The following is a 24124-nucleotide window of genomic DNA, read 5'->3' on the forward strand; positions in this document are numbered from 1 at the left end:
TAGTTTATTGACCACTTGCCTGCTCCACCATTTTACTTAATGTCTTGGGAATAACAGTGAGAGGCATCTGTCTGAATGCTCAGGCCAACTCCCAAACTATTTCAAAATAACTTTCATACAAGACACTTAAATGTACAGCCATTTCCCAGAGAAGCCAAATGCAATCTGTCTTCTCTCTTTTTTCAATGAAACACATTTGATTTTTACTGCTAAAGCAACTATTTCACTGCAAAGTGAGTTGCCGGTCTGAGTCCTGAGATGGCAACACACTGTGTGGTGAGATTACCTTGCACCTTTTAAGCCTGAAGCAATACACCTCAATTTAAAGTCTTTGCAACCTTTGTTTTTGAACAACCGGTTTTTAAGGGGAGTTTAACCACCTAGTAGGGATACACCCAATAATGGCACCCAAAACAGGTACCATTAGGTCTTGGAATTGTTTTGAACATGTAGGCTACTTTAATTCAACATTATTCTACAAAAACACTTGTATAACAAGTTTTAAAGTAAGAACTTGTAATTGCTGACGTTTAACTGCATGATACATTTTACTTGAAAGCAACCTGTAGTACATTTCAGAATTTCAGTTAAAAATATAACTGTCATGACAACCAAAGTGAAACATTAATTTTTTAAAATGTGACTTTATTTTTTCAGCTGATTATGGTTAAATAAATAAATATTTTGTCTATAATTAATTTAATAGCATTATCTTTCATGTACAATTAAGATACCAAAAGACAAATTCAATAATTTTATGTTTTTGTTTTGATAGTGAACTGTATTATAAAATTGTATTCTTGTTTTCCTTCATTTTAATTTGCCCCTGTTCCTTGATAGATGTTGGGTTTGAAGTTGGACGGAATTCAGGAGTGTCTTACTTTGTGCTACAAATCCATTATGGAGATGTCAATGCTTTCCGTGGTAAGTACTCAAATTCTGTTGGCAAAAATTGCTAGATTGCTATGCTACACTTTAATGCAGATGTACATGACTTATTGTCTGACTTCCCCTTCTGTGAAATAGATTATATATCATTCACCAGATCAATTGTTTGGAATTAGTTGATTTGATGATTAGGTGAAAAGTATATCGTGTGTCCATGAGACTAGGTGGCAGAGATGGGACCAAGTCACACATGTGCAAGTCTCAAGTGAGTCTTATGTCTTAACCTTCAAGTCTCAAGTAAGTCCCAAGTCATTCTTTTCTTGGGCAAGTCAAGTCAAGTCAAGTCCTTAAATAGGCCAAGTCAAGTCCAAGTCAAGTCCTTAAATAGGTCGTCAAGTCCAGGTCAAGTCACCTTATTATTGCAATTTTACCCGCAGAATCTGATCTTAGTAACGTGAAAAGACAAGATATAAGTAACTTTAAGTAACCATCATTGTCCAATGTGTCTAACTGGTTAACAAATATGACAATAATTTGGATTTGCACTGTAATTACTGATATTCAGTCAAATACACCATGGAATCAAACAAAAAAGAAATTACCTCATACAATGATTGACAGCTCAATCTAAACAAATGAACGTCTGCCGACAGTGTCTGACACATTTGAGTTGCAAATATGAAAAAATAATCTGAAAAAAATCTGAAAGAAGAAACACATTAAAGAGCATTACAAAAATTTTATGTTGCATCTGTAACATCTGGAGACACCAGAGCTCTATAAACTTCAAACGGACAAAGTCGTCTGGCTGTCTGAAATGTTTCTGTTGCATATCTTGCACTGTGCTGTCCGTCTTTTGCCGTCATAAAGGTAATTACGATAGCCGAAGGTACCGCTCCCGCTGACATCTTTGTGCATGTCTGATATAAAGGGGCGTGATTCTCCAATAAACACGTTAGGTAGGTAGAGAGGGCACGACTGATTGATTGACAGGGTAGCGATCCAATCATGACAACGCCATTCTCAGCCTGCGCTCCTACCGTGTTATCGATATTACTTTTTTAAATGTATTATTAATTTTATATTCAAACTGAAAACATAAACTAAATAACACGGAAGTCATTCAAGTCATCGTGTCTCAAGTCAAGTCAAGTCCCGAGTCTTTAACTTCCAAGTCCAAGTCGAGTCTCAAGTTTTTTTATGTTTGTCAAGTCAAGTCACAAGTCATCAAAACAGCGACTCGAGTCAACTCGAGTCCAAGTCACAGTGACTCGAGTCAACTCAAGTCCAAGTCACAGTGACTCGAGTCCCCATCTCTGCTAGGTGGACAGGTAGTAAGGCCAGACGTTTCGGGGGCAGAGTTTCGATTGCTACGGTATAGATTGGAAGAGAAATGGAGTAGGGGTTATCCATCCATCCAACCATTTTCTGTACCGCTTAGTCCCCATGGGGGTCGCGGGCGTGCTGGAGCCTATCCCAGCCGTCATCGGGCAGTAGGCGGGGGACACCCTGAACCGGTTGCCAGCCAATCGCAGGGCACACAGAGACAAACAACCACACGCACTCGCACACACACCTAGGGACAATTTGGAGCGCTCAATCGGCCTACCAAGCATGTTTTTGGGTTGTGGGAGGAAACCGGAGTGCCCGGAGAAAACCCACGCGGGCCCGGGGAGAACATGCAAACTCCACACAGGGAGGGCCGGAGGTGGAATCGAACCCGCACCCTCCTAACTGTGAGGCGGACGTGCTACCCAGTGCCCCACCGACCCGCCGAGTAGGGGTTATGTTAAAGGAAAATTAATATCCTGAGGGTGAAAGTGTCAGATCGCGGGATGAGGCTGAAACCTGAAAAACAGGGTGTGGTAGTTAATTATAGTTAGGGTTAGTTAGTGGTTATGCCACACCGGTAGGTTATGATTTTATACATATATGTATACACACACACACCGTATTTTTCGGACTAAAACTCGCGTTTTTTTTCATAATTTAAGTGAGGGGGGCGACTTATACTCAGTAGCGACTTATATGTGAAATTTTCAAAATTAAAAAATCCACGATGTAGTGAAACCGCGATAAACGAACCGCGATGTAGCAAGGGATTACTGTAATCTGAACTGCAACTGCGGCGCATACGCGGCGGTGTTTTACATAAAGGACAAAGGATTCAATCACGGATTTAATGACTTGGAGTGACAGAGATTGTTTGATAAAATTGTTGTTTATAATTATATGGGCCTGTGGAATATTTTGAAGTACAACCGCCGTCAGCGGCGCGCACCCGGCCGCAGCCGCACATTGTTGACATAAAGGATGATCGATGGATTTAATGATTTGGAGTGACCCAGATGGTTTGATAATATTATTGCTTATATAATAGTTATTTGATATATAATTTATATATTGTTATATCGGCCGGTGGAATAATTTGAAGTGCAACCGCGGTCAGCGGCGCGCATGTGGCATTGTTGACATAAAGGACGATCAATGGATTTAGTGATTTGGAGTGACACAGATGGTTTGATAATAATATTGCTTATATGATAGTTATTTAATATATAATTTATATATTGTTATATGGGCCTGTGGAATAATTTAAAGTGCAACCGCCGTCAGCGGCGCGCACCCGGCATTGCTGACATAAAGGACGATCGATGGATTTAATGATTTGGACTGACACAGATGGTTTGATAATATTATTGCTTATATAATAGTTATTTGATGTATAATTTATATATCGTTATGTGGGCCTGTGGAATAATTTGAAGTGCAACCGCCGTCAGTGGCGCGCACCCAGCATTGTTGACATAAAGGACGATCGATGGATTTAATGATTTTGAGTGACACAGATGGTTTGATAAAGGTGTTATTTATGTTATAGTTATTTGGATAACGTCAATGTTACGTCGGGCCCGTTCTCAGCTCTTCGTTTGTGTTTATGTCACGTTAGCATACCGTATCGTTTAGCCTGTTGTTGCTGTCTGTTCTTGGTGTTGGATTTTGTTGAATAAATTTTCCCCAAAATGCGACTTATACTCTGGAGCGACTTATATTTTCACTTTATAGTGAATTTTATGGCTAATGCGACATATATTCCGGAGCGACTTTTAGTCCGAAAAATAAGGTATATACAGGACTGTCTCAGAAAATTAGAATATTGTGATAAAGTTCTTTATTTTCTGTAATACAATTAAACTGGCTCTTGGGACATGGAATGTCACCTCTCTGGCTGGAAAGGAGCCCGAGCTGGTGTGCGAGGCAGAAAAGTTCCGACTAGATATAGTCGGACTTGCCTCCATGCACAGTTTGGGTTCCGGTACAAGCCCTCTCGAGAGGGGCTGGACTCTCTTCCACTCTGGAGTTGCCCACGGTGAGAGGCGTCGAGCAGGTGTGGGTATACGTCTTGCCCCCCGGCTGGGCGCCTGTACATTGGGGTTCACCCCGGTGAACAAGAGGGTAGCCTCCCTCCGCCTTCGGGTGGGGGGACGGGTCCTGACTGTTGTTTGTGTCTATGCACCAAACGGCAGCGCAGAGTACCCACCCTTCTTGGAGTCCCTGGAGGAAGTGCTGGAGAGCGCTCCTTCTGGGGACTCCATCGTTCTACTGGGTGACTTCAATGCTCACGTGGGCAATGACAGTGAGACCTGGAAGGGCGTGATTGGGAGGAACGGCCCCCCCGATCTGAACCCGAGCGGTGTTCTATTATTGGACTTCTGTGCTCGACACGGATTTTCTATAATGAACACCAAGCATAAGGGCACCAGGACACCCTAGGCCGCAGTTCGATGATCGACTTTGTAGTCGTGTCATCGGATTTGCGGCCGCATGTTTTGGACACTCGGGCGAAGAGAGGGGCGGAGCTGTCAACTGATCACCAACTGGTGGTGGGTTGGCTCCGATGGTGGGGGAAGTTTGGCGAGGCCATGGAGAATGACTTCCGGACGGCTTCGAGGAAATTCTGGTCCACCATCCGGCGTCTCAGGAGGGGGAAGTCAGAGTCAGCTTTATTGTCAATTCCTTCATGCTAGGACACACAAAGAAACCGAAATACCGTTCCCCCTATCCCACGGTGACGAGACACAGCACACGATTAACACACAAGTAAAACAACGGGGAGAGAGTTCAGGACCCCAACAGCCCGGAGATCACAAACTTCGCCAGTGGCGAGCAGTGCTGGCATCCCACAACAAAGTCCCGGCACCATTCTTCACGGATGTAGACGCACAGTCCACCTCTACGCGATGTTCCCCCTCGTACAATGGCCCGGTCCGCCCGATAGCGCGCCATCCGCTCCAGACGCACAGCAGCTACGCACTGTCCGGTCCGCAGAACTCAGCAGGCATGTTGATGTCCAGCGATCGAACGTCCGCCAGAAGAATGGAAGGCACGGCCGGGCGAGCTGGGGTGGCCGCCAGCCAGGCCCGGACGCCCAACCGGGGGAAGAATAGCAGGCGAGTCCGGCGACGCTCCAGGACGGCGCAGACCGAGCGCCTTTAATGTCCCCGCTTCAAAGTGCAGATCGCCACAAAACTCGCTTTCGCCGATGTCGAGCAGAACCAGCCCGCCGCACTTGAAGCACAACCCGGTACGACGAGACGAACACACAAAACTGGCGGACAAACCCACATTAAACGACAAAACAAAACACCGTTCGGGACAGAGAGAGGCCGCAGCGTGTGCACGCGCCGCCATCTTACTTCCTTAAGTAGTGCAACGTCAACACTGTTTACAGTGGAGATGGCGTGCTGCTGACCTCGACTCGGGACGTCGTGTGTCGGTGGGGAGAATACTTCGAAGACCTCCTCAATTCCACCTACACGCCTTCCATTGTGGAAGCAGGGCCTGGGGACTCTGAGGCGGACTCTCCAATCTCTGGGGTCGAAGTCACTGAGGTAGTTAAAAAACTCCTCGGTGGCAAGGCCCCGGGGGTGGATGAGATCCGCCCGGATTTCTTAAGGGCTCTGGATGTTGTGGGGCGGTCATGGCTGACACGTCTCTACAACATTGCGTGGACATCGGGGACAGTGCCTCTGGATTGGCAGACTGGGGTGGTGGTTCCCCTCTTTAAGAAGGGGAATTACACTCCTCAGCCTCCCTGGTAAGGTCTATTCAGGGGTGCTGGAGAGGAGGGTCCGTCGGTAGGGCGAACCTCGGATTCAGGAGGAACAGTGTGGCTTTCGTCCTGGCCGTGGAACAGTGGACCAGCTCTTCACCCTCAGCAGGATCCTCGAGGGTGCATGGGAGTTTGCCCAACCAGTCCACATGTGTTTTGTGAACTTGGAGAAGGCGTTCGACCGTGTCCCTCGGGAGGTTCTGTGGGGGGTGCTTTGGGAGTATGGGGTACCGAGCCAACTGATAAGGGCGGTTCGGTCCCTGTATCACCGATGCCAGAGTTTGGTCCGCATTTCCGGCAGTAAGTCGGATTCGTTCCCAGTGAGGGTTGGACTCCGCCAAGGCTGCCCTTTGTCACCGATTCTATTCATAATTTTTATGGACAGAATTTCTAGGCGCAGCCGAGGCGTTGAAGGGGTCCGGTTTGGGGACCTCAGCATCGCGTCTCTGCTTTTTGCAGACGACGTGGTGCTGTTGGCTTCTTCAGGCCGTGATCTCCAGCTCTCACTGGAGCGGCTCGCAGCCGAGTGTGAAGCGGTCGGGATGAGGGTCAGCACCTCCAAATCCGAGTCCATGGTCCTCGATCGGAAAAGGGTGGAATGCCCTCTCCGGATCGGGGATGCCTGCCCCAAGTGGAGGAGTTTAAGTATCTTGGGGTCTTGTTCACGAGTGAGGGGAGGATGGAGCGCGAGATCGACAGGCGGATCGGTGCAGCGTCGGCAGTAATGCGGACTCTGTACCGGTCCGTTGTGGTAAATAGAGAGCTGAGCCAAAAGGCAAAGCTCTCAATTTACCGGTCGATTTACGCTCCTACCCTCACCTATGGTCACGAGCTATGGGTCGTGACCGAAAGAACGAGATCCCGGATACAAGCGGCCGAAATGAGTTTTCTCCGCAGGATGTCCGGGCTCTCCCTGAGAGATAGGGTGAGAAGTTCGGTCATCCGGGAGAGACTCGGAGTAGAGTCGCTACTCCTCCACGTTGAGAGGAGCCAGATGAGGTGGCTCGGGCATCTCATCAGGATGCCTCCTGGACGCCTCCCTGGGGAGGTGTTCCGGCCATGTCCCACCGGTAGGAGACCCCGGGACGACCCAGGACGCGCTGGAGAGACTATGTCTCTCGGCTGGCCTGGGAACGCCTTGGGATCCCCCGGGAGGAGCTGGATGAAGTGGCTGGGGAGAGGGAAGTCTGGGAGTCCCTCCTGAAGCTGCTGCCCCCGCGACCCGACCCCGGATAAGCGGAAGATGGATGGATGGATGGACAATTAAAAAAACAAAAATGTCATACATTCTGGATTCATTACAAATCAACTGAAATAGTGCAAGCCTTTTATTATTTTAATATTGCTGATTATGGCATACATCTTAAGAAAACTCAAATATCCTATCTCAAAATATTAGAATATCTTGAAAAAGTATACTAGTAGGGTATTCAACTAATCACTTGAATGGTCTAATTAACTCGAAACACTTGCAAGGGATTCCTGAGCCTTGAAAAACACAGCTTGGTTCAGTAAACTAAATGACAAGTATGGGGAAGACTGCTGATCTGACTGCTTTCCAGAGGACCATCATTGACCCCCTCCATTAGGAGGGTAAGACACAAAAAGACATTTCTCAAAGAGCAAGCTGTTCACAGAGTGCAGTTTCAAAGCACATCTATAAAAAGTCTATTGGAAGGGGGAAATGTGGCAGGAAACGCTGCACAACCAAGAGAGATGACCGCAGCCTTGTGAAGAAGAGTCGCTTCCAGAATTTGGGGGAGCTTCAAAGACAGTGGACTGAAGCTGGAGTCCAGGTATCAAAAGCCACTGTTCACAGACGTGTCCGGGAAATGGCCTGCAATAGCCGTATTCAAGGCAATGGAAGAAGCGTCTGACTTGGGCTATGGAAAAGAAGCACTGGACAGTTGCAAAGTGGTCCAAAGTCCTCTTTTCAGACGAAAGCAAGTTTTGTATTTCATTTGGAACTCTCCTTGAGTTCTAGCGCCTTGCTAGAGTCTGGAGAAAGGCTGGAGAGGAGCAAAATCCAAGTTGCTTGAAATCCAGTGTGAAGTTCCCACAGTCAGCGATGGTTTGGGGAGCCATTTCAGCTGCTGGTGTTGATCCACTGTGTTTCATCAAGTCCAGAGTAAATGCAGATTTTAGAGCACTACATGTTTCCGACTGCTGAAAAGCTCTATGGAGATGATTTCATTTTCCAGCATGATCTGGCACCTGCCCACAGTGCCAAAACCACCAGTAAATGGTGTACTGACCATGGCATTTTTTTTTTTTATTGATTTTCATATTATGTATTATTTGTGCCCTCTCTGCATCCATTTCAACCTGGTGATCCTGAAAGGGGGATCCTTCCATCTGTGGTCCCTTCTCAAGGTTTCTCATTTTCCCCTGGAAGGGTTTTTGAGTTTTTCCTTGCCCTTTTGGGAGCTTAAGATCAGGGGATGCTTTGAGAATAATTGTCAATTTTTGTCTATGTGAAGCCCTTTTAGACTGCTTGTGATTTAGGGCTATACAAATAAACTTGACTTGACTTGGCATTACTGTCCTCGATTGGCCTGCCAATTCCCCTGACCTGAACCCCATTAGAGAATTTGTGGCGTATTGTGAAGAATAATCTGAAAGACACCAGACCCAACAATGTAAATCAGCTAAAGGCCGCTATTGAAGCATCCTGGGCATCCATAACACCTCAGCAATGCCACAGGCTGATTGCCTCCATGCCATGCCGCATTGGTTGCAGTCATCCGTGCAAAAGGATTCCCAACCAAGTACTGAGTGCATTAATGGACATTTTCAAATGTTTTATTTTGTTTTTCTGTTTTAAATCTTTTATGTTTACTTGGTCTGAGGAAATATTCCATTTTTCTGACATAGGATTTTTGAGTTTTCTTAAGCTGTAAGCCATAATCACCAATATTAAAATAATAAAAGGCCTGCAATATAATGAATCCAGAATGTATGACATTTTTGTTTTTTTAATTGCATTCCAGAAAATATACATACATATACATACATACATACTAGGGATGCACCGAAAATTCGGCCACCGAAAATTTTCGGCCGAAAATGACCCAAAAGTGCATTTTCGGTTTTTGGCCGAAAGACCTAAATCACAGAAACAACACGGCCGAAACTTTTGATGACGTGAGCAAACAGCGCAGCCAGCACGCGAGAAAACGGGATAAGAGCCAGCATGTCTGCGGTGTGGACTGATTTCACTATCTCAGAGAAAGACCCACGGATAGCGATTTGCAAAACATGCAATGCTGAAATTTCAAGAGGGGTGCATCTGCAAAAAGTTTCTCCACGTCGGGTTTAATTCATTACCTGAAATCCAAACATCCCGATCGCCATTCTGAATATGAGAAGAAGGCGACACAGAAAAGGAAACTGACACCGAGCACGCCCACTCCGTCTGTGGCAAGCGTTTTTGAAAAGGCAAGAAAGTTCTCCAGTGATTCTGCCAAGAGAACATATTTAATTTTACAGTCTTTCAGCAGGCCAGTCAGTTATAAGCCTGTAAATTATTATTTAATGTACACATGAGTGGGGTCAAGTTAAACATTTTATTTTTATTTCATTTTATTTTTGAATTTGAATTTATATTGTGCATTGTTGTAATGTCAGTGCTAAATAAATATTTTCATACTTTTGTAACTGGTTTATTGCAATGCCTTGATTTTAGTGAGGTTAGTACACATGTAGCCATAAATGCTGTGGTTCTAATAACTGGCATAATCATTTCTTTCGGTGTTTCGGTTTTCGGTTTTCGGCCTTGGTTTCCTCATTTTTGGTTTTCGGTTTCGGCCAAGAATTTTTATTTCGGTGCATCCCTAATACATACATACCGTAATTTTCGGACTATAAGTCACGTTTTTTTTCATAGTTTGGGTGGGGGGGCGACTTATACTGAGGAGCGACTTATATGTGAATTTTTTCAAAAATTTTCAAATAAAAAGAAAAAAGTGAAACCGTGATAAACGATCCGCGATGTAGCAAGGGATTACTGTAATTTGAATTTCAAGTGGCGTCAGCGGCGTGGCGCGGCGGTTTACAAAAAGGACAAAGATTGATCACGGGATGACGAAGATGACGAAGGGCCCCACGTACTACCGGCATCATTAGCGGCTTTGTTTGTAAGTGACACGGAGGACGAAGAGTTTGAAGGATTTAATGATTTGGAGTGACACAGAAGGTTTGAGAAACTATTATGGCTTTTACGCACGCCCGGTCCTACTCTACGGAGCTCTCTTTCACCTCCGTGGATGGAAGTCGGAGGCCGGCGCTCGGCCGGGTGGCTGTCCGGGGACGGTCGATGGGGCCCGGACATGGCTTTACGCACGCCCGGTCCTACTCTACGGAGCTCTCTTTCACCTCCGTGGATGGAAGTCGGGGGCCGGCGCTCGGCCCGGTGGCTGTCCGGGGACGGTGGATGGGGCTCCGACCTGGCTTTTACGCACGCCCGGTCCTACTCTACGGAGCTCTCTTTCACCTCCGTGGATGGAAGTCGGGGGCCGGTGCTCGGCCGGGTGGCTGTCCGGGGACAGTGGATGGGGCTCGGACATGGCTTTTACGCACGCCCGGTCCTATTCTATGGAGCTCTCTTCCACCTCCGTGGCTGGAAGTCCACGCCGCCACATGCCTGGAAGTTTGTTTTGTTAAATAAAGAGCCGTTTACCAAACCCACGTCTTTCCTTATACTTTGTTAACGCTACAATATAGTCATATACTAGATCTGTGTAATAACGACGATGCTGACGTCAGGGCGCACGCGCGCCGTTGTTGACAAAGGACGAGGAATTTGATCGATGGATTTAATGATTTGGAGTGACACAGATGGTTTGATAATATTATTGCTTATATAATAGTTATTTGATATATAATTTATATATCGTTATATGGGCCTGTGGAATATTTTGAAATGCTAGTGCAGCGGCGCGCACCCGGCTGGTATTGTTGACATAAAGGACGATCGATGGATTTAATGATTTGGAGTGACACAGATGGTTTGATAATATTATTGCTTATATAATAGTTATTTGATATATAATTTATATATCGTTATATGGGCCTGTGGAATATTTTGAAGTGCAACCGCCGTCAGCGGTGCGCATTTATGTTGACATAAAGGACGATCGATGGATTTAATGAATTGGAGTGACACAGATGGTTTTATAAACGTGTTATTTATGCAATAGTTATTTGAATAACTCTGAATGTTACGTCAGGACCGTTCTCAGCTCTTCGTTTGTGTTTGTCTCGTTAGCATACCTATCGTTTAGCCTTTTGTTGCTCGTTCATGACTGTTATTGGTGTTGGATTTTGTCGAATAAATTTCCCCCAAAATGCGACTTATACTCTGGAGCGACTTATATAGGTTTTTTTTCACGTTATTGTGCATTTTATGGCTAATGCGACCTATATTCCGGAGCGACTTTTAGTCCGAAAAATAAGGTATTGTTAACACTTAAGTATTGTAACATTCTAGTCTTGGTTATTCGTATTAGTACAAAGTAAAAAAAAAACTAAAAAAACACCATTTATTATATTTATAACTCAATTTGTATTGTATCTCTGCTGTATTATTTGCTTTTTCAATTAATCTTTTTCAGTAATTGTTTTTCTTCCTTCTACAGATCATCACAAAGATTGCTCAGGTGTCACTCTAAGAATAACATCCACCCCGTGCGTATTGGATTTGTTTATTTTTATTTTTTTACAAACTACATTGTAAGCTATGCTACGTTCAATAATAATGGTTTGCTAAAAGAGTTCACGTTGCCATTTCCAGCAAGAAAGTTTGATTTTTTCTATCATTAATTTCATTTGACAATATTATTTTTCTTGTTCACTTAATACATTTGAAAATGTGTTATGCCATTTGCTTAATGCCTGATGTTATTTTCATTTGATAGTAAGTGGTGAAATTCGTTTTTAAATGTACATGAAAAATAATGAAATTGTCAACAAAATATTACCTATATATTGGTGAAAATTGCTAAATACATGCACTATCCCTTTAAGTACGGTAAAGTGGAACCTTGATGTAATAAAGGGGAGAGTGGCCTAAAAACATCCAGCATACTACAGTTAGCTTTTTTTTCAAAGTTTTAACCAGACTGACCTCGTTGGTGCTTGGAAGGGGTGATGATTGGTGTGCAGCTAGTCAGTTTAATGAGTCATGAGGTTGGCCTGCGACCCTTGTTATCACAGTTATGATTGGATGCCAAAGAGAAGAGCTTGACAAAATCAACTGTGCTGCAACAAAATCAATAACGCATGTTTAAAAGATAGTACACAACGCATTAGCAAGAGTAAGCAATAGCTATAGATATGAAAAGGTAGATTCGACCCTCTTAAGGTGTGTCTATGGTCGTGTTAAACTGATCTTAAGCTGAGGAGACATTCTCTCAAACGGCTTTCATCTTTTGTCATGTGAGAGGCCTGAGAGAGAGGCTAGCCACAGAGGTTTCATAATTCATAACAATAAATAACCATTTAAAGCTCATTAGTTGGCTAATTTACTATTCACATTCACTTAAGGGCACCCATTTTTCCAGGTTAACATTCACATTTGGTCTGAGCGTAGCGTTTCCATTTCCATCAGTTTTCAGTGAAATGGGCGTCCGTCAGTGACAGCATGAGAGGTTGGTCAGCACTTGACGCGGATAGGGATGATTGATGACACTTCTGTCCGTCCTTTTTGGAACTTTCTCGTCTCTCGTCCGCATAACGGGCGTTCTTCAGTGACAGACGAAGGGACCATTTGGTCACCTGTGTCTTCAACTTGTCTAAATGTTGTCTTGTCCAACAAAACCCAAATCTGAGAGTAGACAGACACACAGCGTTATTTATTATGTGACTCATTCATCACTCACACTCAGAGACAATGAGAGAGAAATGGCTTGTGGGGGAAAATGTATAAATATTTTATCAGATTACTTCTTGTAACCTCTGATTCAATTGTTATTTTGTTTGCAGGCAGCCGTTTATTGCTGGTATATACCTGCTCATGTCCATGGACACTGTTATCCAGCCAGGAAAAAGAGGTAAACTATTTTGATGTCCACTACATGTGGTAGTGCTTGGGAAAGTTAATAAATTCCAATTCTCTGCATCATATTTTGCAATACAAAGCAATGTGTTTTGCCAGTCCAATGGTCCGGTATGTACATACTACGTGCTTCTGTGATACACAATGTACTGTAGAAAGTTGGCATAGAAAAGATTCCAGAGAATATTCTCATCCATCCAGTAATTTCATTTCAGGGCATTGAATTGACTGGACTGGTTGTCTTAGAATTTTGCCATCCCAGCAGGCTTGATCAGTTCATGCATCACCTAAAGACTCTTGTTGACAGTCCTTGGGGCATCATAACAATTGTCACTTTGCATTCCAAAATATAATACCCTTTGTAGTTAGGAGCCTAGTCCCAATTTGGATATTAAGTACTTAAGTTTCCACACAAAACCCAGGCTACAGCTGTTGTAACTAGCCTCGATGCATGAACTGCTATAACCTTGCACCAATGAGAAATGAAACATCAAACAGAATTTAACCAGTGATTATTAGACAGACAGACAGACCGACTGATCGATCGAGTTTCATCTGTTAAAATATGGTTGATCAAGTTTACTTCACACTTTAAAGAACTTCAAAGATGACCTATCTTTGCAAAAAGAAACAATAAACATACAGCAAAAGCAGCTTCCACAGTGGTTTTTGAAAAATACTTTTCTAAGCTTCTCTTTTACCCTTGTGTAATCCATGCCTGACTATCTTTACTTAACATGGACTATGTTCTATCTGACTAGCATTGTTTTCGCTTTTCTCAGGGAGATGGTCTTGTATTACATTGTTCTCCTACAATTTAATCAAATAGGAACTATCCACCTTCAGTATTACGTGAGCCACATTGTATATGTAAGACCTGACCATTACTAAGAATGTAAAGAAATCAAACTATATTATATTTCCATGAGAGGGTAGTTGAGTATACCGTTTTTTCCCATGTATAATGCGCAAAATTTAACTAATTTATTGTCCTAAAATCTGGGGTGCGCATTATACATGGGTACAATTTTTTTTATTTTTTTTATTTTTTCATCCGGATATCATACGGAGGCCGCCATTACAGATGCGCTTTCTTCTCTGCTGTTCACTTCAAACACGCTCCATACGAACACAATGCTCTCGTATCAGACGCTTGCTCGATCACCTGCTCGTTTGCTGTCACAATGTACCCTACACAAATCCGAAAAATTTCTTCGCTATTGAGTTTGCTAGCGCATGCGCAGTGATACTGACCGGCAGAATAACATCCGGTTGTTCCCAAAGATGATCTTTTTTCTGAAATAATTTTGCGTTTACGGAATTAAGTAGGAGTCAAAATTTGGGTGCGTATTATACATGGGTACAGGCTTTTTTCCAGCATCAACATGCCATTTTTATGGTGCGTATTATACATGGGGGCGCATTATACATGGAAAAAAACGGTAAATACTTTACTGATCCCCGGGGGGAAATTCATTTGCCAGCAGTTGAATACATACAGTGCCTTGCGAAAGTATTCGGCCCCCTTGAACCTTTCAACATTTCGCGACATTTCAGGCTTCAAACATAAAGATATAAACATTTAATTTTAAGAATCAACAACAAGTGGGACACAATCATGAAGTGGAACAAAATTTATTGGATAATTTAAACTTTTTTAACAAATAAAAAACTGAAAAGTGGGGCGTGCAATATTATTCGGCAAGGCACTGTAAATAAACAGATAGACAATATAATATTGGACACACCAAAAACGACATCTCAAATTACGATTATTATATTTTCCATTAGAGGGTAGTTGAGTCTAAGTCAAAATTACCTCTGCATAATATTTGGTTTTACAGACTGACAAATTCCCGTCATATCCCTATATGGCTAAATCTGTCAAATTTGTCACAATATAACATCGGACACGACAAAAACGACATCGAAATAGAGGAAGAGAATAGATTTTAATTAATTAATTAATAATTAAAATTAGAAAATAAACACAACACTACAATTGGCAATATGGCAGCTTGCTAGTCGCTGACCAGCTAGCCAGCGGCTAGCACGAGAAGTTTAAATTGTTTTCTGCCTCGTCATTTGTGTTGGTTTCAGTCGTTATATTTCATAATGATTGAGTCTATAAATGTGTTCAACATAGTACATGAGTATGCTCCCTCTTAAAATGTAAGCTTTCCCCCTTATTTTTCAATGAACAATTAATTCTATGCAAATTCTTATAAGACTGTAACTTATTGAAATCTGCAACATTGTAATGATTTTATGTGTGCACATTCACGGATCTTAATTGCAATTAATGGCTCACATTTGTGGGAGTATTTTATCACATAGTATGCCATAGAAAATAGTAGTTCTTAAAACTAAATTGGGTTGTACTCATTTATGGTGGCCACTGAATCTTTGTAAATAGAACATAAGGATAGTATTTTCCGGACTATAAGTCGCTACTTTTTGCACAAGCTTTGAACCCTGCATCCAGTGTTCCCTCTAATTCTTCAAGTGTCTATGCAAACACACAAGCTCCATGTGCACAAGTGCACACTGTGGACCACTGTGTGCAACACCAGATTAAATAAATAAATAAATAAATAAAGTCAATGGGAACTTTAACTTGCTCTGGGTCGGATTTTGTTTTGTGTGACAGCTCGTTCCTTTTCTGTCGACCTTTTGCGCTCTCTCGCAATAATGTACCGATCCCCTGTCACATCTTGAGTCTTTGTACAATTCCAACAGCTTTCAAATAACATTTCTGCTGAATGTGACACTTGAGGTAGTCCAACTTCCATTCCTTCCATATTTTTCCCTCCGTGAACTCGCCCGCCACTTTGGCTTCACTGCATGTTTTGCAGAGGAGACCTTTCTCATTTGAAAAAGAGAAGTTTCACCGTTTCCTCTTGTAGTTGCACACACTCCGACAGCCATCCAATCTTAAAAGAACTGCCGCATCTCTTCTTTATTTTGGCTTAGCGAGTGAATGTGATGCTGCTCATTCGTTTTGCCATGATTAGTTAATTTAGCATTTGCATCGCTTGACATCGCCGCACTGTCGTTAGCTAGCTAACCTGCACGGCACGGATGGGCAGGACACAAATGTGTCATACATATATGTAGCGTAAGTGAACCATGTCATATCATTGGCTGGACACCTGTCAATTACTTATTTACACTACAAAAATGCACAGAAATAAAATCATTCGTCCACTTAATTAGATTAGATTACTTCTATCATTAGATATTAATCAATCAGTTTATGCTGAATTTTATTTTGTGCGCAGCCTGGAGTTTCTTGTGCGCAAAGACTGCGCGACCAATGCGCAACTGCGCAGCTTAGAGGGAACACTGCCTGCATCCAGTGCGGCTTTTCTATGGATTTTGATTTGATCTATGATGATTTTTATGATATTGCATGATATGCGCCTATTTTCTTGTATATGGAAATTAAACATTAACACACCTGCGGCTTATAGTTCAGTGTGACATATAGTATGAACAAAACGGGATTTTCCCCTAATTTTAGCTGCTGCGGCTTATATTCGAGTGCGGTTTATAGTCCAAAAGTTGCGGTAATACACCTTAACACAATATTCAGAGGTAATTTAGTGTTGTAAATGTATTTTATTCTAATTAAGTTCCCATGTACCCCCAAACTTACATTATCTTTTATGCTATTTTGGTTTTCGCTTTAATCTGATATGGTAAAAGGCTTCCCATTTTTTTAAACGCATCTCCATGGTGATGCTCGTGGACTGACAAATATCTGTGTATGTGTGGCTGTTGCCTAAAACCCTCAAATACATTTTTAGCATGTTTGAAAGCTATAGGAAGTGGGGTTGTCACAATACCAGAATTTCACCAATACCTGTGATTTTCCACAATTCTCTATACTAATTCGGTACCATGGTAAAAAAATACAAAACAACAGAATCAATACTTTTAAAAATATAAATAAAAATATTCAACAATACATTAAAAAAGAGCAGCAGCGGCATGGAGACTCTCAAGCCTCAAACCTCTCAATCATTTTTTGCGCATTGGCTTGTTCGAATCTATTATTGCTCCAGTTGCATCCGCCTCGAATGCAAAATATTTCCACACATGACTCTTAGAGCGGCGTGTTGGACTTCCACTCACACTTGCTGAAGCCATTGTTATGAAAGACCAAAAGGTTTCTTCTTCTTCAGCGCTGCTGACTGCTGCTCCGTGCTGCTCTCACGTGTATACTGCCCCCTTCAGTTCCAGTAAGAATCGAGACAGCTCGCCAAGTGGAAAGTTAAATATTCAGGTACCACAAAAAAGCAGGTATCGAATTGGTATGAGAAGTATCGGTTCTTGTGACAACCCTAATAGGAAGCCTTGCTCTACTGACACAGTTATCATTCCGAAATGGTTGAGGGATTCTCTCAAAATAAATTTAAAGCAGTTTATTCTTCAACACCTCTATGGTTGGCAAGTGATGCAGATGCAGGTTGAGTGGGCCTGTAGCAGTCATGAAGTAGGTAGGCACTTGAATAATGACAATTCACATTACAATGACTTAAAAATCAGATGCACTCTTTTTGCAAAAAATCAACAAACCACATAATTTTCAAACTTAAATCATGTCACAGACTCATTTTGACCTGTCAAATAGTGGGATTCACTTTGATGGAATGGGACCTTAAAGCTTACATATCACGTTTCTAAATTCTTCCGTTTTACTCCTTCAGTTGTGGTCTATATAAAGTGGAACAGCGATGCTTTAATTTGAGTTCCTCATTTTGATAGCATTACAGGTCCCTCTTTTATACTTGTTCTGAGGTGCGGCTCAGAGCAAGCCGTTTTGGTCCAGTGTCTTTAAATGCAAATGAGATACTCCACACCCTCCAGACCACAAGATGTGCGCTTCACTTTCCGGTTGACCTATTTGTAGTTTTTTTTTAGCTGAGATAACGTTTACTTGCGCCTCAAACTTTTTGATCGATTAAAAGATGTCAATGGCAGAAGACTTGGTACATACATAACACGTAACAAAATAAATCCCCTCGCAATATTTATGAACACGTCTCGTAAACAAGCATTGCAGACAAGTTAACCAGTAAGCTAATGGTAATGTTAGCGAGAAGCTAACAAATGCATTGAACACATTATTGTGTTCCCCAAGAATAATACAGCACCTTTGGTGCAATTCATCTGATACAACTACTCAAAATACACCCACAAGAAGTGAAAACAGAGCGCACAGCTCTAAAATCATCAGAAAGACTGACTATAATGCTATGAAAACGAGTGCATAGACACGCAATATTATTATACAAGTGAAATACAATTTATTATTTTTGTCATCTCAAGCTTACTGCTTTACTGTGTACGTCGTTTCCATAGATTGAAGGAACTGAACCATCAATGAAACAAAGTCTTTCGGTCAATCCTTCTCTATACTGACAAAAAAAGACAAAAGACACTCATCCTTGAACAAGCAGGACTTTGCCTACAGATGTGGGAACACTGCTTGAAAAATGATCAGGCACTTGTTTGAGATTCTGATGCTGGGGGATGGTGCAATGAGTTGTGTGGATTGGTGCATCCAACAACGGAAGATTATGATCTCTCCACTTCGGCATCCTTGAGTTGTTTGGACTACAAAAGTCTCTCCGAGTAATAAAGATGGCAGATTTGCAAAACCGTTTGGCCACACCCATTACCTTGTTTGATTGTCCCACCCCAAAGGATGTGACATAATAGATAAAAATACTAGGGGTGTAACGATTCATCGATACACATCGATTAATCGATATAATGCTCTACGATTTATTGGCATCGATGCTAAACGTAAACATCGATTTATATCGCCGTGTTTGACCTCGGACATTAGACGCGACTTTATTTTGAAATCCAGTTCATTGTTGCTTGCTTCCTCTTTCCGGGAGCAGTACGCGGCGTGTTGTGTTGTGAGCAGAGCAGGCACGGGAAAGGGGAGCCGACAACTACGCGGCTCCTGGGCTGGTGCTATGGCTAGTGTCCAAGAAGACGAGGAAATTCGCTCCCCTTTGGGCTTCAAGTCATTCGTTTGGAAGCACTTTGGATTCCAAAGAAAAGATGGCTCAACGGACAATTAAAATTATTGTAAATAAATAGTTCAGTAATGCACTTTAAAGTTAATGGTATTACAAAAAAAGAAAGAATATTCATTTTTCTTTACTTATATGAGAAAAAATATAGGAATTTGATCAAGTTCAGTGTTAAAATAAGCACTTTGTATACTACAATACTCTTGTAATTTCCTAAATAAAGAGTTTGCAGTACCTTGTTGATTTTGCGTATGAATTGTTATAAATCAGGATATTGTTCTATATTTTTTATTTAAAAAATAAAAATATCGATCGTGGAGCACTATATCGTGATGTATCGTGAATGAATCACAGCAGGCTTTAAGATATCGGCAAATATCGTATCGTGGTTCTTTGTATCGATATGATATCGTATCGTGACAAAACCCGCGATTTACACCCCTAAAAAATACATAATAGAAAATGGAGAAAACTGAACGGAGTAAAGAATAGCCCCCAAAAAGATCATAAAAGTATCTCTGCAACACCTGGAGGTATAGATTACACTTTTCTTCAATCATAGAGACTCCAAGTGCACAATAAAATGAATATAAAAGCAAAAAGAAATGGATTTTCCATGATATGTCTATCGGCAAATCGGAAACTTCCTTTCAAGCTACAATAGATATTCTTGTGTTCTTGTGAAATGTTGAGACTGTTGCTACTTACTTTGTGTTTATCTTTTTAGTTACAAATGCGGACATCGCCTGTGACTACAAATCTTATCCAATTTACCCGTTTGCCTTTAGGACCCACACACATCGTCTGGGTAAGTAATGCCCAAATATTTAAAAATATACATATACGTATATGCGCGAACATTTTATCTTTGAGGCAATAGGGAAGGATGCAATATTTGTCACTGTGCTTCTGAGTTCTCATTACTGTTGTGAATACAAAAATGTAGTCAGAGGCTTTTTGGGAAGTGTAACATAAATCGACTATTGCCAGCAAAAAGGGACCATTCTGTTATGAATTTAGTGTTGATGCAGATGTAATTTTAATTGTTTGGCTGATGAAACAATAATAAAAAGATGCATTGTGACCCAGTGGTTCAAATTATTTTGTGGTATAATACTGTATAAAGACCTACAGAGGTCACGAGCCCATTGCATTGTGAAAACACTACATAATTAGAAAATTATTGTATTTTACTTAATCATTCATGACTTTACTACAAACATACAGCATTATTTACTACCCATTTCTCCAATAGGAAAAGTGGTCAGTGGCTACAGGATTCGAAATGGAAAATGGAGCCTGATTGGGAGACAGTCTCCTCAACTACCACAGGTATTAAAAAAAACAAAACAGCTGCAGTGATTGAAGATTGGGTGTACATTGTTTGGTTTTACACGGCAGAGGGGGTTGTTAATCATTTTCAGCTGCATTAGTGTTGATGGAATTAACAACAGGTGCACTAGAGGGGCAACAACGAGATGGTCCCCAAAACAGGACTGGTTTTGCAGGTTGAGGCCATTTCAAGTTCCTCCCTCTTGATCTTTTTTAACTGGTTTTCCACAAGTGTTGGCTTTAGCTAGAGTCATTATCACGACTGGGAGCATGAGGCGATTTCTTAACCCTCCTGAACTTGCGCAGATTGTCCAACTCCTCCAGGATGGTACATCCATGCGTGCTGTTGCAAGAAAATTTGATGTCTCCCAGTACAATCTTCAGAGCATGGAGGAGATTCCAGGAGGCAGGCAGTTACTCTAGGAGAGCTGGACAGGGCCGTAGACGGTCCTCATCCCATCAGCAGGACCGATATCTGCTGCTTTGTGCAAGGAGAAACAGGTTGAGCACTGCCCGAGCCCTACAGAATGGCCTCCAGCAGGCTACTGGTGGGAATGTCTCTGTCCCAACAGTTAGAAACAGACTTCACGAGGGTGGCCTCAGGGCACGACGTCCTGTAGTGTACCCTGTGCTCACTGCTCAGCACCGTGGAGCACGATTGGCATTTGCCATAGAACACCAGAATTGGCAAGTCCGCCCCTGAACCCCTGTGCTTTTCACAGATGAGAGCGGGTTTACCCTGAGCACCTGTGATAGACGTGAAAGGGTCTGGAGAAGCCAAGGAGAGCGCTATACTGCCTGCAACATCATTCAGCATGACTGGTTCGGTGGTGGGTCAGTGATGATCTGGGGAGGCATTTACATGGAGGGACGAACAGACCTCTACAGGCTACAGAATGGCAGTCTGATTAGGTATCGGGATGAAATCCTTGCACCCATGGTCAGACCCTACGCTGGTGCAGTAGGTCCTGGGTTCCTCCTGATCCACGACACTGCCCGGCCTCATGTGGCAGGAGTATGCAGACAGTATCTGGAGGATGAAGGAATTGACACAATTGAATGGCCCTCACGATCACCTGATCTAAACCCGATAGAACACCCCTGGGACATAATGTTTCAGTCCATCAGACGCCGCCAGGTTGCTCCTCAGACTTTACAGGAGCTCACTGATGCCCTTAGACCAGGGGTCACGAACTCCGGTCCTCAAGGGCGCCAATCCAGCCTGTTTTAGGTGCAGCCCTGCAACAACACACCTGATTCAAATGATCAGCTCATCAGCAAGCTCTATTAAGGCTGATAGCGATCCTGATTATTTGAATCAGGTGTGTTGCAGGGGGGATACATCTAAAACAGGCTGGATTGGCGCCCTTGAGGACCGGAGTTGGTGACCCCTGCCTTAGACAGTTCTGGGAGGACATCCCACAAGACACCATCCGTCGTCTCATTAGGAGCATGCCGCGACGTTGTCAAGCATGCATACAAGCACGTGGGGGCCACACAAGATATTGAAAATAATTTTGAGTTGCAGAAATTGAATTTAGGCAAAATGGACGAGCCTGCCACATCATTTTTTCACTTTGATTTTTGGGGTGTCTATATACTGAGCCCTCTGTAGGCTGAAAACTTTTACTTTTACTTCCATCAAAAGATGTGGCCTCTTTTTGTTCCTGAGACATTAAACTGTCCATATCAGTATGGATATCCAACATTTTTGTTGTCACCATTGAAATCTGATGTATTTTCAGTGTTCCTTTAATTTTTTTGAGCAGAGTGTGTGTGTGTGTCTATATATACATACTGTATATATATATACTATATATAGTATACATACCGTAATTTTCGGACTAAAAGTCGCCCCGGAATATAGATCGCATGAGCCATAAAATGCACAATAACGTGAAAAAAAACATATATAAGTTGCTCCGGAGTACAAGTCGCATTTTGGGGGAAATTTATTCGACAAAATCCAACACCAAGAACAGACATGAACGAGCAACAACAGGCTAAACGATAGGTATGCTAACGTGACATAAACACAAACGAAGAGCTGAGAACGGGCCTGACGTAACATTCAGAGTTATTCAAATAACTATTACATAAATAACACGTTTATAAAACCATCTGTGTCACTCCAATTCATTAAATCCATCGATCGTCCTTTATGGAAACGATGCCGCGTATGCGCCGCGCCGCTGACGTCTAAATATTCTAAATATTCCACAGACCCATATAACGATATATAAAGTATATATCAAATAACTATCATATAAGCAATAATATTATCAAACCATCTGTGTCACTCTAAATCAGGGGTGGCCAACCCGCGGCTCGCGAGCCGCATGCGTCTCTTTGCCGGGTTTCATGCGGCTCCTTTACGTTCAGCTCGCGAGCCGCATGCGGCTCCTTGCCGGGTTTCATGCGCCTCCTTTACGTTCATATCAACATTTGTGGGTTTATTTGTTTGTTTGTTTTTGTGCGTGTTCGCTTCGCTTGAGTTCAATATGGTATTTTCGTCAAACGCTGCGTGTTCGCTTTGCTTGAGTTCAATATGGTATTTTCGTCAAATGCGCATGCGCATGAGGTGAAATCCCGCAAAGGAGGAGGGGCAAACCCATTCGAGGGGGGGGGATGTGGCTCTTTGCGGTACACAGTAAAAAAATGTGGCTCTTAGTCTCTGACTGGTTGGCCACCCCTGCTCTAAATCATTAAATCCATCGATCAAATTCCTCGTCCTTTGTCAACAACGCCACGCGTGCGCCCTGACGTCAGCCTCGTCGTTATTCCACAGATCTAGTATATAACTATATTATAGCGTTAACAAAGTACAAGGAAAGACGTGGGTTTGGTAAACGTCTCTTTATTTAACAAAACAAGAGTTCAACGAGCCAACAAGTACTGAACTGTAACGATAAAAACATATACAAGTTGCGATACGAAATAAAATATATCAAATAACTATAACATAAATAGTTCACCACCACACGGCCCCAAGCACCGGCGTGGACTTCCAGGTGTGTGGCGGCGTGGACTTCCATCCCCGGAGGTGGCACTTCCAGCCACGGAGGTGGAAGAGAGCTCCATAGAATAGGACCGGGCGTGCGTAAAAGCGATGTCCGAGCTCCATCCACCGTCCCCGGACAGCCACCCGGCCGAGCGCCGGCCCCCGACTTCCATCCATGGAGGTGAAAGAGAGCTCCGTAGAGTAGGACCGGGCGTGCGTAAAAGCTATGTCCGAGCCCCATCCACCGTCCCTGGACAGCCACCCGGCCGAGCCCCGGCCCCCGACTTCAATCCACGAAGGTGAAAGAGAGCTCCGTAGAGTAGGACCGGGCGTGCGTAAAACCCATAATAGTTATTCAAACCTTCTGTGTCACTTCAAATCATTAAAACCTTCAAACTCTTCATCCTCCGTGTCACTTACAAACAAAGCCGCTAATGATGCCGGTAGTCCGCGGGGCCCTTCGTCATCTTCGTCATCCCGTGATCGAATCTTTGTCCTTTATGTAAACAACCGCCGCGCCACTGACGTCACTTGAAATTCAAATTACAGTAATCCCTTGCTACATCGCGGTTCGTTTATCGCAGTTTAACTTTTGTCTTTTTTTTTTTTTGAATTTTGAAAATTTGTGAAAAAATTCACATATAAGTCCCAAGGCGTTCCCAGGCCAGCTGGGAGACATAGTC

At 42.8% G+C, this 24124-nt stretch overlaps 1 protein-coding gene across 3 annotated transcripts in view; it reads left to right on the top strand.

Moving 5' to 3' along the window:
• Positions 1-24124, top strand: part of pam (peptidylglycine alpha-amidating monooxygenase) — a 69889-nt gene that overhangs the window by 14658 nt on the left and 31107 nt on the right. For all 3 annotated transcript variants that reach the window (XM_037265792.1, XM_037265793.1, XM_037265794.1), the window contains exons 8-12: positions 841-924; positions 11638-11686; positions 12983-13050; positions 19836-19916; positions 20364-20440. In XM_037265792.1, coding sequence (XP_037121687.1) covers positions 841-924; positions 11638-11686; positions 12983-13050; positions 19836-19916; positions 20364-20440 — 359 coding nt within the window. The remainder of the gene's footprint in view (positions 1-840; positions 925-11637; positions 11687-12982; positions 13051-19835; positions 19917-20363; positions 20441-24124) is intronic.

The sequence above is a fragment of the Syngnathus acus genome, chromosome 12 (genome assembly GCF_901709675.1).
Source record: "Syngnathus acus chromosome 12, fSynAcu1.2, whole genome shotgun sequence".
NCBI classification, from domain to species: domain Eukaryota; kingdom Metazoa; phylum Chordata; class Actinopteri; order Syngnathiformes; family Syngnathidae; genus Syngnathus; species Syngnathus acus.